Raw genomic sequence first — 14,465 nt, 5'->3', positions numbered from 1 at the left:
TATGCATTAGCTTTTTATGCCATGTTCAGCTGCTAAGTGACCACACAAACAGCCACTTTAATATGAAGTAAATACCCATTTAATAAAACATTACAAAAAACTGCCTGAAATACATTTAAATGCTACAGTTGGTAAATAATACTGCACAGTTCTGGCATATAAGAATATGTTAAATGTCTTGAGCTCAGCTTCTGAAAGTGAAGAATCATCTCATTCGGTTCATCATGGCTTTAACATTTACAGCAGTTTGATATATACTGTTTTGTGAACTAAAATGTGCTTATTCTATTCTGCCATTCCTCAAAGTGGGATAAACATTGTCAAGGCAACATAAGACGTGAAAAATACAACCCTTAACGTGGATAAAATTCTACAAGAATTGTAATATGGCACCACTGCAGCTCAGTTTGAAAAACCAACCAGATAAAACAAATTTGACCACCTAGCTGAGGAGAACTACTCTGTTTATACTAACAAAAGGAAGTACGGTACTCTGCTCATAGTCCCATAGCAGTTATTGAACTGAAATGCTCATCTTAACATGCAAATCGGAGTGTGATTACATTTCCCTTTTGGATAATGTGAAGAAATTCCCAGGAGATTAACAAAAATTCAAGCAACATTTGAGCTCATGGCACAAATCAGATAAACCAGACTACAGCATCAAATTCAGCATTTAGTTTTCATGGGCTCCAGCCTGAAGCTCAATAGGTTTACATTGCATGTGCTTTTCCCTTAAAATCTAACATCTCAAGCTACAAGTAGCATTCCTGATGTTTTGACCTGGGAAATTTCTGTAAGAAAATGTAAGCATGTCAAATCTGCACAGCAAGTAAAATTTGTGTCCTGCAGAAGGGCTGTTTGGACACTCGGTTCCTGAGTTTATGTTGAACTGTGGCAGGTGTTTGAACAAACAACTGAATTGTCAGCTGGTTTAGAGTAAAAAAAAAAAAAGGAACAGGAAAAAGAAAAGCAAAATATGAACAGTGAGGAAGGACACTCGGTGATGACAAAGAAGAAAAACGTGTTGGAGCTTGACAAATGTGATTTGAACTGGACGTGGTATTGTGCGAATGCTGTGAAATACTGTTGATGTAAATAACAGGTGTATTTCAGTGCTATTTTTGATACTTTGTGTCAAAGTATCATTGCACATAAACTTTGTGCTTAAAATTAAAAATACAAGTGTAAATAAAACCGGCCTCTAATACGTTATGGCTTGTTAAAAAATAAATTAAAAAACATTAAGAGTTCCACAAGTCGGTTTCTAATACAGGAACACAAGTCTCTTGTGGTCTGGTGATGTGGTAAATTCTAGGGCAGCTGCCACTCTCAACCGCCAAAGATTTCTGACAGAACTTGAAAAAGAAAACTGCATCTTTTGAGTTACTCCATCAAATACAGGTGACTTCTGCAGCCCCGTCATCCGGCTCATATCCTCCCTCGTCTAAATGGGACAGCACACTGGGATACCCCCCTCCAAACACAGGGAAACCGCCAATTCCCCCTGAACATGGAGACGACAGCTCTGTGTGCGGTTCATCCACGCCCCGACTCACTGAGTGACTACACACCTCTCGCCGCGTGGATCCCTAAAGAAAGCAAAACAAGATAGTTGAGATACAATATCCAACGCTCTCCATTGATTTTCTATTGCGGTAAGGTTATAAAAACTTTTTTTGTTTTTTGTTTACTGTACACCATATGCTTTTAGTCAGTGCTGTTTTTTTGTCAGAAATGACAAGGAGGCAGCTTCCCGCAATAGAAAGTCAATGGAGAGCGTTGGATTGCGTCCTTAAGATATGACTAATAGACAAAATTACAAGTAATGCAACAGATTTCCAAATGTCATTTTTTTTAAATGAGATTAGCAAACAGGCACCTGGTTGTGTTGTGGTACCGTTTGGCCTTTGACCGGTCTTTGCAGGAAAACAACTTGCTTGGTGGCGAGATTCCCTTCACTGCAGGAAAAGAAAAACGGTCAGCTGGGTCCCAAGTGATGAGGTGTAAAGAAACACGATTATATGACTTGTACTGTGAGGGTCCCACCTGTCATGGCGAATAATTGGGGTGGGCAGCACACTAGTGAGCAGCCAGCCGAATTCTGCTAATGTGTGGAGCAGAGGACCATAGTCTGCCTTTACATCTGAACCCTGTGACACAAATAGGAAATCATTAAAGACAACATAAAATGGTGCACACTTAACTTCCTTCATGTGATAATGTGATCATACATGCAGTCACACCTCTATAACGGTCCACTGTTCCACTACAACAGTGTCATTGGCAGGGGGCGCTATGCTTTTCTCCTCATAGACAAACAGCCCCTCTAGAGACCTGGGCACCGGCTCACCTGTAAAAATGACCATTAAACATCTACATCACACTGTAGGAACTAATAAATGACTATTCACAGCTACATGTTTACATTGTTATGTCTGGATATGTGTCTGAATGTTTAAATGCCTAACCTGGAGCATGAGTATTATTGAAGATTTCCTTTTATCATTATTATTCAGATCTTAATGTTAAAAGTCACGGTTTTAATGCAGGGGACCATTTTATGTTATTCTATATTTTCACCCACTGAGACAAAATTTGTAGGTCTCATTTAGTCAGTGCTGGAAGTATGTCAATGACCTACAAAAGATAATGAAACTGAACTACTTCTAAGACAGCAAGATACATCCATGTGCACCAGCGTGTGACAGATGAAAGAAGAGTGAATAAGATTGTAGAGCCAACACGGAGAACATTTCTGCAATTCAATTATACATACACATATATATGTAGACAACACACACTATATATACACATGAAACATACATATGGGAACATATGACATGGGATAAAAGAGAGCGAGATATAGAGCTACTTTATAAACTGCTTTTCATGTTGAAAATGTACTAGCTCCAGATGTCTCAAAAACACATCTGATTTAGCTCCTATTAGTCTGGTGTGAAACAGGAAGCATGGTCTTGAGGTTAGGGACGTGAGCTCTAAATTTAGTTGTGGTTGGAGACAGGAGAAGGGGAAATATGGCTTTGGTTAAAGCTAGAGAGATGTGGAGAAGGATAACAAAGAATAAAAAGATATACTTGGTTAAAAAAAAAATAAAAAAAAAATAATAATCATCAGATGATAGGGCTTCTGGATTGGTAAAAACAATCAGGTAACACCTTGTATGATAATCTTAACGTCTTCCTTAGGAAGAGCTAAAGAGGATGTTGACATCTTCCTTTCCCAAACATGTCAGGCGGATAAACAACCAGCTCAGGGAATCAGGAGTCAAAACTAAGTCTGAGAACTACCTTTAGGTGTGTCCCAGTAAACAAAGGAGTCGACCAATGACCAGCCCTTGCGGTAGAAAGCTGCGGTCAATTCCAGCCAATCAGCTTCGAGTGCACTGACAACTTGACCCTTCCTGGACACACGCATGGACAGCGCCCCCTGGTGGTAACAGCAGGCCAGAGAGTCCAGCGGAGCACAGCCCGGACCCCAGGAGTGAAACAGCACCAACAATCTCAGGTCTGAAAACCACAGGGAGTCTCGTCACACGTTTTGTTATGACCAATGTGCAATGTACAGTGCAACTTCAAAATCTGGCACATTTCAGTAAATTAAGTCATGCAATGATCATTGCTTTAGACACCATTTTAATAGGTCAAAATCAGTCCATCTACCATAACTAATAAGTGTAACAGGGCAGATAAACGAGGTACGGTACTCGTGTTAAGACACTAACAGCCTCTGACTGTTCTTAATCTCACATGTGGCCCTCAAACGGTTGCCATGGAGAATTGAGAGGTTGGTATGATGCCCAGAGGGTGAGGAGACGCCAGCACTCCACAGAGGAGAAAGATATATAACAGGGTTAATCAAAGTAAGCAGACACCACTCAACACAAAGTGAAGAGGAAGTAAAATCAAAAATAAAAGCAAATAGTAAAGTTATAATTTTTTTTTTTACAAAAATAACGATGTATCTCTGTCAACATGTTAAAGTAAAAAAAAATAATAATAATTCCTGTTTGCTTCTGGATGAAATGTGACATGTTCTTTGTGAGTTTCACCCAATCGTGCATGATCCAAAGCATTTATAGTCCATCTATGTATCGGATTTAAATCTATAAAAACGGTTTAGTAAGTTAGACTTCAGATGGTCCATAATGAGATTAGAGGAACATCTCACCTGGGCTGTAGCCACGGCCCTCTAGATCTGCGTCTCCAGTTGGTGTGCGGGGTGGGGAACGGCAGCCCCTCCTGGGACTGGGCACTCCACTGTTACACCCCCCTACTCCAGCCTGCTGGAGCACTGACCCCACAAACCTCACGCCACCCCTGGCATAGCTGTTCACCTGAGGATACACACACACAGTCGTATGATATGAGATTATCTAAACATTCCATTATAAGGAACAGAAATGTACGCAGATACATTTTGAAGAGAAAGACCTTTGACATTTATAGTCAACATGAAATGAAAATTTACTACTTTCTAAATGCATGTTAAATTATATTATTTCATGTACATTCTACATAAAGAATGACATGCAGTAGCCCCCACCACACACACACACACACACACACACACACACTTATGCTGCAGTGCCCGGAGAGCAGTTGGGGGTTCAGTGCCTTGCTCAAGGGCACCTAAGTCCTGGTATTTCCGGCCCGAGACTTGAACTCACAACCTTAGGGTTAGGAGTCAAACTCCCTAACCACTAGGCCACGACTTCCCCTCAAAAAAAAAAGTTAATATAATTTCTAGTAAATATAAAAATACATGGCTCTTGAAATAAATATAGATAGTTCCTTTTTGTGGTGGTGCCAGTGAAGATTTTACCAAAACTAGTAAAAACCTGAACTAATAACCCAACTGGTTTTTCAAAAAAAATTACAATTGTTACACACTGTAAAAGACATGGAAAAAAAGTACATGTACGACAGACAATAGCATTTGAAATGAAAACACAGACCCTGTCTATGAGCAGTCCCACTGTGTCACTGGTCAGAGATTCTCCGGGCAGTGGCCACTCCTCCACTCGCAACACTGGCAAGCTGTCAATCACTGGCACTGCATGTTTACTGCAACCACACATCAATTAAGGAAATGCATTTTAAACTCGCTGCATGAATACATTATTGTAGTGGACATTTCCTATTCCTGACATGTCATGCAATATCAAAGTACTAAAATGCTAAGATGTTTAATCCTTCTGACCCCAACGGACCACACTGGTCAATGGTTCATTAAGAAACCAGCATCAAAGAAAACTGGTTTCAAACCGCACATTTCATGATTTACATCTTATATAAAGTGATTCTTCAGACGCAAGCAAAGATTTAATGACTACAAAGCTTACTTTTTATATTAACATCTGTCAAGTCTATTTCTAGTCCATTAGAGACAGTATTTTATACTTTAAGCAACCATAGAATAGTAGAGCTGGATATCACAGGATGCAAAGATACTTCTACGCGGCTTTCCTTCAAGAAATGACCAGATGGAGGCATCTTAATAGACAGGAAGTCAAGCTAACAATGGAGTGGATATGCCTGAGAAAGAAGCATTTTGCAGGTTTCTCTTTTCTCTTCTTAAAAGTGCATTCAAGCTTATGCTCTCTGGATTCAGACATCAATAAAATAGTACGCACAATACTTGGTATTACACATCTTAAGGTTTTTCACACTGCAACACTATTAACATACATACAACTGTCCCAGACCTTACTTTTGAATGATTTACAATTTACATTTAAATTGAAGTGAACCTGTCCTGTTTCTCCACTGCTTCTTTGCAGGTTCAGATTGGTTGTTGAAAAACTAAACCATTGTCAGGGGCTTCTTAATTTAATCCACATCAGTACCCCAATATGACTTAAAACAAGCCCATCCCACTTTAATCTTAATACATATTCATTCTGACTCATTAAAAGTTAATGTACTTGGAAGGAGCTGGTCAGGGGGTTTGGGGGTACAGAATAGGGGCTGCAAAGGTCCTTGTCATGGTGAATATTACCTGGATCGTGGGCGGACCAAAATGGCCCGGTAGAGCAGGCTGCAGGGCAGGAAGCGGGTCCGGCCCACCGAGAGGATTATGGGATGCAGGGCAGTCAGTACGTAGCCCTGGGTGTAGTATGACTGCAGGGCATGGGGCAGCTCGCACAGCGAGGACAGATACTGTACTGTAGGCCGACTGCCTGCGGAACACAGCACAACAATAAACTCAGTGGAACCCACCATATAAGCTAAGCTATTAGAATTAAAACAATAAACATATGATGAAGCTACAGGTTGTCTCACAAATTCAGACTTTTGATTATGTGCATTGTTTTTCATAGCTTCTTTTGGCCAAGAACTGCCCATTTAAGCCACGTTTCCACCGCAGGAACTTTACCCAGGAACTAGGGACTTTGGGCTAGTACTCGGTGAGTTTCCACCGCAGGAACCAGGAAATAAATAAAGTCACACCTAAGTATAAGTCGCATCAGTCCAAAAATACGTCATGATGAGAAAAAACAAAAATCGCACTGGATTGTAAGTCGCATTTATTTAGAACCAAGAACCAAGAGAAAACAATACCATCTACAGCCGCGAGAGGGCGCTCTATGTTTTCAGTGTAGGCTACAGGAGCACTGAGCAGCATAGAGCACCCTCTCGCGGCTGTAGACGGTAATGTTTTCTATTGGTTCATTTCTCTCGGTTCATGTCAAATTAATTTTGATAAATAAGTCGCACCTGACTATAAGTCGCAGGACCAGCCAAATTATGAAAAAAAGTGTGACTTCTAGTCCGGAAAATAAAGTAGTGTCATTTTCACTATGCGTTTATGTAAAATGAGTGTTAGCCTTGCTTTATTTGAGAAATATTCCCAGTGCACACAAAACTTCCCAGAATACCCTGTTGGTTACGATGTCTACTTCCTTCTTAATTTTTATTAAATTTGTGAAAAATACTTTGTCATCTATACACACACACACACACACACACAATTGGCTTCCAGATTTTCAATAGATCGGCAGTCAAAAAACAATATCGGTCGACCACGATTCATGACTGATAGCACAAAAGTTCGAAGTCAGTGAGACTCTTCAATGTTGTTGTTTTTTTTTTTTTTAAGTCCCTTTTGCTCACAAAAGCCATTTATTTCACAAAAAAAAAAAAAAACAAGTATAAATATTACCATTTAAAATGTTTTTAATTCAATTTTGAATTACGCTGGTGATTGCAAATATTTCAGCAGCCATTAGTCCAGTTTTCAGTGTCGTATGATCCTTCAGAAATCATTCAGTATCATTTCTCAATAACACTTCATCAGTCACGATTAATATTTTTGTGGATACATTTCTAAAAATCCAATAATGCAACAAACCAGGATTCTTAGACAAAAAAAGATAAAATAAAAACATTCTAAAGGAACAGCATTTAAAATATTTTGTAACATTGCAAATGCCTTGACTGTTACTTTCTAATACATTTAAACCATCCATGCTGAATAACAAACTCAAAATGTTTGAATTAACAATGTGAAAATATCAGTTTTACGGAATCAAAAACAACTAAAAGTATTAGTAATATATATTATGGTAGCAGCCTATGTACAGCATTGGATTTTCAGATTCCAAACCACTTAGAATGCAGTCTATGTAGGCAGCAAACAGCAAGACCACTCACTCGGTGTTGGAACAGAGCCTATGTTAAGGTTTCTCGAAGTGGCTCTTCGATAGCATGCTACGGTTTAGTTGGCTTTTTTCTCCTGTCTTCAGCTTCTGACAGAAGATCACTCTGACCTCTCCCTCCTCTCCCACAACCCCAAACACACTTCCTGTGTCCACAAAGAGTTGCTGTTTACAGGGAAGGTTGGACCCACACCACACACACACTCAGCCTTAAAAACACAACATTCTACCACACACACACACACACAGTCTTTCACTGGGGCACACCAGCAAACATGACTTTAGTCTGAGAAAACCCAGACCAAATATCTTCGCCCTGTAAACTCATCCTCAAAAATGGTAAATAGCTATGAAGGAGAATAGGTTTTTGACTCCCCTCAAGTCTGATTTGGTAGCTACCTGAATGTTGTATCATCCCAGGAGTGTCTGTGGCCAATAAAGGGCTTTGACAGGCACGCATCTATTCCTGTCTCTCACACCTGAGCTTCAGAGAAGCGTCAAAGACACAGTGGTCCTCCGGGGCCAAGAAGAGCGGTGGACTATTCACAAAGATATGAACCCTGGAAAGGCCAGCAATTTGTCCCAAACCCTTGAATCCACGCTCCTCCTGTCAACTCACACAGAGGCCTCTGTTCTCCGCAGAGACAGAGACTGTGTGCATGTGTTTAAAAGAGGAGAATAAAGAGAAAAATAAATAAGGCGGCATGAGAAGATGTAAAGGAGAAAAAGGGTCTGAAGGTGTAAAGGCTTCAGAGGAAAAATGAGAAACAGACAGACTGGGCTATGAGAGAAGGAGAAAAACATTACATTAGTGAACATTACAGTAACTACATGTCAAATTCTTAGATTTACATTTTTTTTTATGAAATTACATTAATACATGATCAAAAGTTAACTTCAATACACATTAACCATCCAAGAAAGCCATGGAGTTTACCAAACCTTGGACATTCACAACAGTCATGAACCCCTTTTACCATTTTAAGATTATTTACATGTAGCTTTGCAAATCCTGTTATACAACAATCAAGACTTGTTATCTGACAAAAGTCCAACCGTGAACATTGCCGGAAACACTATACAGCACTCTTAAAAGTACAAGTTATTTAAATCTATGGGTCCATGAAGGATCTCGAACTGCAAAGCAAACTTTCAATTGAACAAAAGTTCTTTAGAGTAGAAAGAGACCCGTCCTGAGTCCTGACATGACAAGTCTGTGTCTATACAAGAAGTATGCAAAATACAACGGCTGTGGTATTTCTTCCAAGCCATACAAAGTCCATATCAACTTCATGATCAGCCCTACCATGATTTTAGATGCCAAGGTTCACGAGGTTCATGCCTAAAAAGAAGAACCAAGTCCAAAACTACAACTACATCTTATAACCCAAAAACACTCACAGACATAAACATGTCCAAGGTGTTTCCACAGGTTACACTCGATATGCAGACAGAGCGACGTTAAGGAGCCGGTGATGCAGAGCTGTCTAAATAACATAAGCCAACCGGTAAGTAGTGTCAAACATTCACACTTCAGGCATCTGTACACTTGGTGTTCTCAGAAATGAAAAACTGGAACAAAGGGTGAACAGACATGCCAAATGACTTTCCCCTCAAACTTCTCACTTCTACACTTGTAGACATGTTTGTATTCAGACAAAAAGCTATCTGACCAAAGAGGTGTTGCAATACAACAGGTTTATTGTTCTGCCATTATTTGAGGCTTTTGATGCATGTTGACTTTTGAGACCAAGTGACAGCACTTCCAGGGACTGTCATTAAGATCTGGACATCACTAGTATCTCACATTGAGCTTGGTCCACTCTTCTTCCCCTGCAGAGTGAGCTTAGTCGGACTTCTCTTCAACATAAGCCCCTTTTACACTGCGATTCCGGCAAATACATGGGTAAAGTGTTCTGGCAATTGTTCCCGGGTCGCTATATTTTGCACTTCCACACTGCCAGTGATTACCTGGGATATGTGCGTGCTTTCACACACAACCCGTAAAGATCCCGTAATGACACGTGACATCAGGGCGTGACGTGTAATGTACGAGTTGAAAACGTTAGGAACGTTATACTTTCACTGAAGCAAGCGAACGATCTCGACGTCAGTGTGGAAAGTGAGGAACTAACTGATCTCTGCTTCATTACAGTTTGCACATATTTTATTGTCGCAAATGTTGATCTTCCTTCAAAACAGCCGGTAAAAGATTCATGCGATAACGCGTGTCATCACTACGACGCGGCATTAGATCTGCCCAGACAGAGGAGACAGATCCTTAACTGGAGAGCAATTCCAGCTGCAGTGTTGAACCGATTTCCCAATTATCTCCACATTATCCTGTCTTCCTGTGCATGACCAACCTTATTGGGGGAACTGAATTAATTAGAATCATTGTATAACTGCAATATTTAAGAAATAACAGATTTGGAATGAACAACTTCTCTTGCAGAGGCTGAAAGGGTCAACCCTTTGGCCTTCATCTTGACAACAGAGATTCATTCACCTTAGAGCTGCCTGCCATCTTGCAATCTGAGTGAACATTTGAGGCATGCTGCCGGTTTAATAGGGATTTTCATTAGGGATGCACGATATTGGATTTTGGCCGATATTCGATATGCCGATATTTTCAAAATAATTTTGGCCGATGCCGATACCGATATCGATATATATACAAATATATACTGATATATTTAAACTTTAATTTTACTGAAGAGAAATCCATGTATCTCTTCTGTACTGATTCTACCATAAATTTATTATTTTACAAATGTAGACAGACATTCACATCTGAAAAACAGGTCAATTATTTCACTTGGAGAATATCGGTTTGGCTCATCGGCAGAAATATTCATATCGGCCGATACCGATAATGGTCATTTTAAGCTTTTATCGGCCGATACCGATATTGTGCCGATATTATCGTGCATCCCTAATTTTCATACAATTAAGGAAATTAGCACCAGCAGGTAACGGATTAACACCAATAACTTGGAGATATCGGTATGGGTTCCCTAATTTTTTCCCCCCAAACATCTAATTTAAGTGCTTCAGAGTACCATTTGTGAAATTTGCTTAAATACATAAATAAAAACTGCCCTTCTACTCCTGTTATGGTAACTTCAAATAGGACTAATCAGTTACCTTAAAATTTAGGTAAATGTAGTTTGTTCTCCACTGTAGGTCAGTTTCAGGTAGTAAATGGTTAGCATCTTAGTCTTCTAAAGTGATTGATTTGAGTCCTGGGCAGGTGGAGACACGCGACCCTGCAAAATTGCTTCACATTCCAAGCAACACCCTGGATACAGAACAGATCTACACTACCATCACAAAACGTTAATTTTAAATGTGTGTGACCAACTAGAGATTTACATAATTTTGTCTACATTTTTCTAGACTACATTTCGATTTTAATCCGTTGCCATCAAAGAATTTAGGCCGATCTACAGAAAAGTGCCCCATAGACATCTCAGATTTGATCGGAAACCTATTCTAAATGTATGTGCAGGAAACACATGGTCATCAGAATGGAAGGATAGCTTAAATTTCATAAAATCAAGCCTGTTGTTCGGACAATAAGTACTTTTTCCGCTTTTAATAACGGTTATTCATTTTCATATGCAGGATATAGGACACTCAAGACTTGCTTTCAGGAGATATTATTCACTATCAGGAGAAATTGTAAATATTCTATTAAGTTGTAATATTTGTAGTTCTCTGAAAAAAGAAATTATATGTTGAACCAAGTTAATCCAAAAGTGGTCTTGAAATTTTAGGGAAATGGCCCTTACATAGTTTTTTTTTAATTTTACAACTTACATTTTCGCCAAGTAAAAATAACTATGGCATTAAAATTAAAGAGAAAGTTTTCTTTAAAACTGGAAAAAAACTGTACAGCTCATTTCCAATCAAAAAATTATATTCTAGTCCTCCTAAATCACACACAAACAACAATCCCTGAAGCTCCATGAGTTGAATGGATACATTTTCCGCTGCATGCTAACAGATCACTACAAGTTTTCCCATCTCCCCCACTACGGGTTTTCCATCTCCCTCTCAAGGCTGGTTCGCAACAGAAACCCGTACCATTCTTCAAACAACCGCTTCTCCTCAAGGCAAATGTACACATTTACACATTAAACGTTTCAAAACGATGAATGTGGGTAGTACGAACTTGAAGTACACTGCGCATGGTCCCTTCAAACCAAGAATGAAAGAGATGGTGGAAAATGCTACACAGAGGAAGCGAGCATGACTGAATGTCATCTCGTGGAACAGACGCGGGTGTATTGTTGTCTGTGCGCCTCAGACGCCGTTTATTGAGGGAAAAACCTCCTGACCCATTTCCACATGTGATAAAGCTCTGGCAGTGTTGCACAAAACGGTATAAACCCGAACGCACTTCAGGACACACATGCCAAGATTCAACATGCCAAAAGTCTGAAAGTGCAAACAGAGCTCAAACCATAGTATTGGCACGTGCCACTGCTTTCTTGCCAGGCAGCTTGCGAAGTTTTGAGAAACAGCCGAATGAACAACCGGAGCTCTTTCTCATTCATTACACTCGAACCAAATGAAAAATGTAACATGCTAAGAGTTAAACGTTTGCAAATAAACAAACATACCTCAAGTTGTTAGTAGGCTACCATTTAAAAAAACCTTCCAGAACAGTAGTCGTTTACTTTATTTTGTAACGGTTTACTAATACGGAGTTAACGCATTTTCATTGTAACGTTAGTAGGAATAACTGGAATTGTATTTTGATGGATTTTTTTTTTTTTTTGTAAGCGAGCATCACATAAAATCTTTGTTTACTGCACTGATCTGTACCTTCCAGACTGAAGTCCAGCAGCACATACTCGTACACGGAGTCTGTTTTGGTCTCGACCTGTGGTCTCTTTAAAGTGGAGTAGATTTTTCCCGGGCTGTTGTCCTCCGGGTCCTCTAGTTTCCTTAGTCCACATCCCATATTTGCGGGATCTCCAGCACACGCAAGGCTGGGACACGGGGCGACCCACTCGGACACACACTCAGAGGACTCCCGCTCTCGTGCTTAGTGGGTTTGCTCCATATTCCAATTCCAACAACTTAATCCTTTGGGAGTGGCACCGAGAATGACGTGCTGTGTGTCCGATCCCGTTTAAGAAAACGGCTGAAGTCGAGCAAAGAGATCACCAAATCCTTTTGTGGGGTCTTTATTAGACTAATTAAATAAAATACTTTCTGAAGTTGTGCAATAAAGAAATCCAGATCGTCTTCATTAAAATCTCATTCGTGGCATGGAAATAATAAAGAAAAAGTTGTAGTTGGCTGGAATCATGTTGAAATTAATGAAGGGGCGTGACGACGGAAAACGATTAAACAGGCCGGGCTGAATATTAAACAGGAGGAGGGGCGTGTATAAATTATAAATGTTTACACAGCAGACAGACAACGTACTTCTGTTGTTTCTTTTAGTTATTTTGGTAACCAACTCCTAATGTTTTTGGGACATTTTTCAAATTCTCATTACACAAATTAATATTTTGAAATATGGAGATTAAGAAAAACAATGCTAACAGTAACACCTATTAAAACGCCTTTATTTTCATCTTATTTTGTAATAATTGTTTTAATAAAGAAAGGGATGTAATAGTCATTTTTACACCCCCAGACAATGATTCATGGCGAAAAATTCCCACCAAAACCAGCAATGAAGCAAATAACTTTTAGATCACTTTCTGGCACAGTGGTATGCATGGATGGAAATTCTATAAAGTGACTTAAAACCACATTAACTGACGACTGTAGCACTAGAAACATCTGTTCAAATAAGCGGGAAGCTGAATTTGTTGGGCATACAAAATTTAAGGAGCTGAGTAGAAAATTATATGTATGAGCAAGAGCAAAGGGGAATTTTTCAAAAGATTAAAGTCTAAAATACTTCATTTACTAACCACTTGAGCATTCATTTAACCCATTCCATCCCTTTAGGAGTTTTTATGCTATACCTTCCTTAACCCAGCAACACAGCCAGTCAGATGTGTTTCTTTGAAGTGTCGTTGTATATTATACCCATGACTATCATAATATTAAATTAAATAAAAAATAAAATAAAATAAAAACCTGGCTACGTGGTCTGTACTAGACTGAGTCATGGCACTTGTTGTTTTTCTCTTGTTGGTCTGATTGCTTCTATTGTTCTCATTTTTAAGTTGCTTTGGATAAAAGCATCTGCTAAATGATGAAATGTAATTTCAGTTACCTATTTAAAATCTACAGACTTGTGGAAGTGAGATGTTGTGTCACACTTGGGCCAGCTGTAATGTTGGCCTAATGTAGGAGTGTTTACAGGGCATCTGGATCTTGGTTGTGCATTGTAGAAAGTAGCACATGGCTAAAGCGCAAACAGATATGCACCACTGTGGCTAGAAAACAAAAATAGAACCTTTTCTCTTTAATTAGCAATAATAGCATTTTGTCGATAATATAGAACAAAAGAGAGATAAGGAAGGAAGGAGGCCTCCAAATGGGGGGAGCAGAGGAAAGCTGAGACACAACTCAAATCATTCAATGTGTTTATTATGTGGCTCTATTTTTACACAGTTGTGAGTGAGTCAGACCTCACTCATGCTAAAGCGGAACAAAAACAAACATGAAACTAGCAAAGTAGCTGTACCACCTGTCAAACTTACAGTGGAAAACAGTGCCCACCTGCTGGCCGTGAGCACCACGCTGAACAACAATCTCATTAACCAGCCACAAAGCAGCAGATTTCTGAAAGCAGCTCATTTTAGTGTAT

At 39.4% G+C, this 14,465-nt stretch overlaps 1 protein-coding gene across 1 annotated transcript; it reads right to left on the bottom strand.

Moving 5' to 3' along the window:
- Positions 1 to 663: 663 nt before the first annotated feature.
- LOC113053151 (raftlin-2-like) lies at positions 664 to 12,993 on the bottom strand. The gene is made up of 9 exons (XM_026217931.1): positions 12,515 to 12,993; positions 6,022 to 6,202; positions 4,979 to 5,087; positions 4,192 to 4,357; positions 3,312 to 3,530; positions 2,247 to 2,353; positions 2,050 to 2,153; positions 1,883 to 1,961; positions 664 to 1,592 (listed from the first exon to the last, which is right to left on the bottom strand). The coding sequence occupies exons 1-9, from the start codon at positions 12,651 to 12,653 to the stop codon at positions 1,395 to 1,397; spliced, it is 1,302 nt and encodes a 433-aa protein (XP_026073716.1). The 5' UTR covers positions 12,654 to 12,993; the 3' UTR covers positions 664 to 1,394.
- Between the last annotated feature and the right edge of the window lie 1,472 nt (positions 12,994 to 14,465).

The sequence above is a fragment of the Carassius auratus genome, chromosome 34 (genome assembly GCF_003368295.1).
Source record: "Carassius auratus strain Wakin chromosome 34, ASM336829v1, whole genome shotgun sequence".
Lineage (NCBI taxonomy): Eukaryota > Metazoa > Chordata > Actinopteri > Cypriniformes > Cyprinidae > Carassius > Carassius auratus.
This window is presented reverse-complemented; position numbering and strand designations above follow the sequence as displayed.

Bases quoted from the DNA above. Each gene is read 5' to 3' on its own strand.
- LOC113053151 (XM_026217931.1), bottom strand. From the start codon at position 12,653: ATGGGATGTGGACTAAGGAAACTAGAGGACCCGGAGGACAACAGCCCG. The intron at 5,088-6,021 runs GTAATATTCACC...GTGTGGTTGCAG, and splicing joins TTGGTCCGCCCACGATCCAG to TAAACATGCAGTGCCAGTGA. The intron at 4,358-4,978 runs GTCTGTGTTTTC...GTGTATCCTCAG, and splicing joins TGGGACTGCTCATAGACAGG to GTGAACAGCTATGCCAGGGG.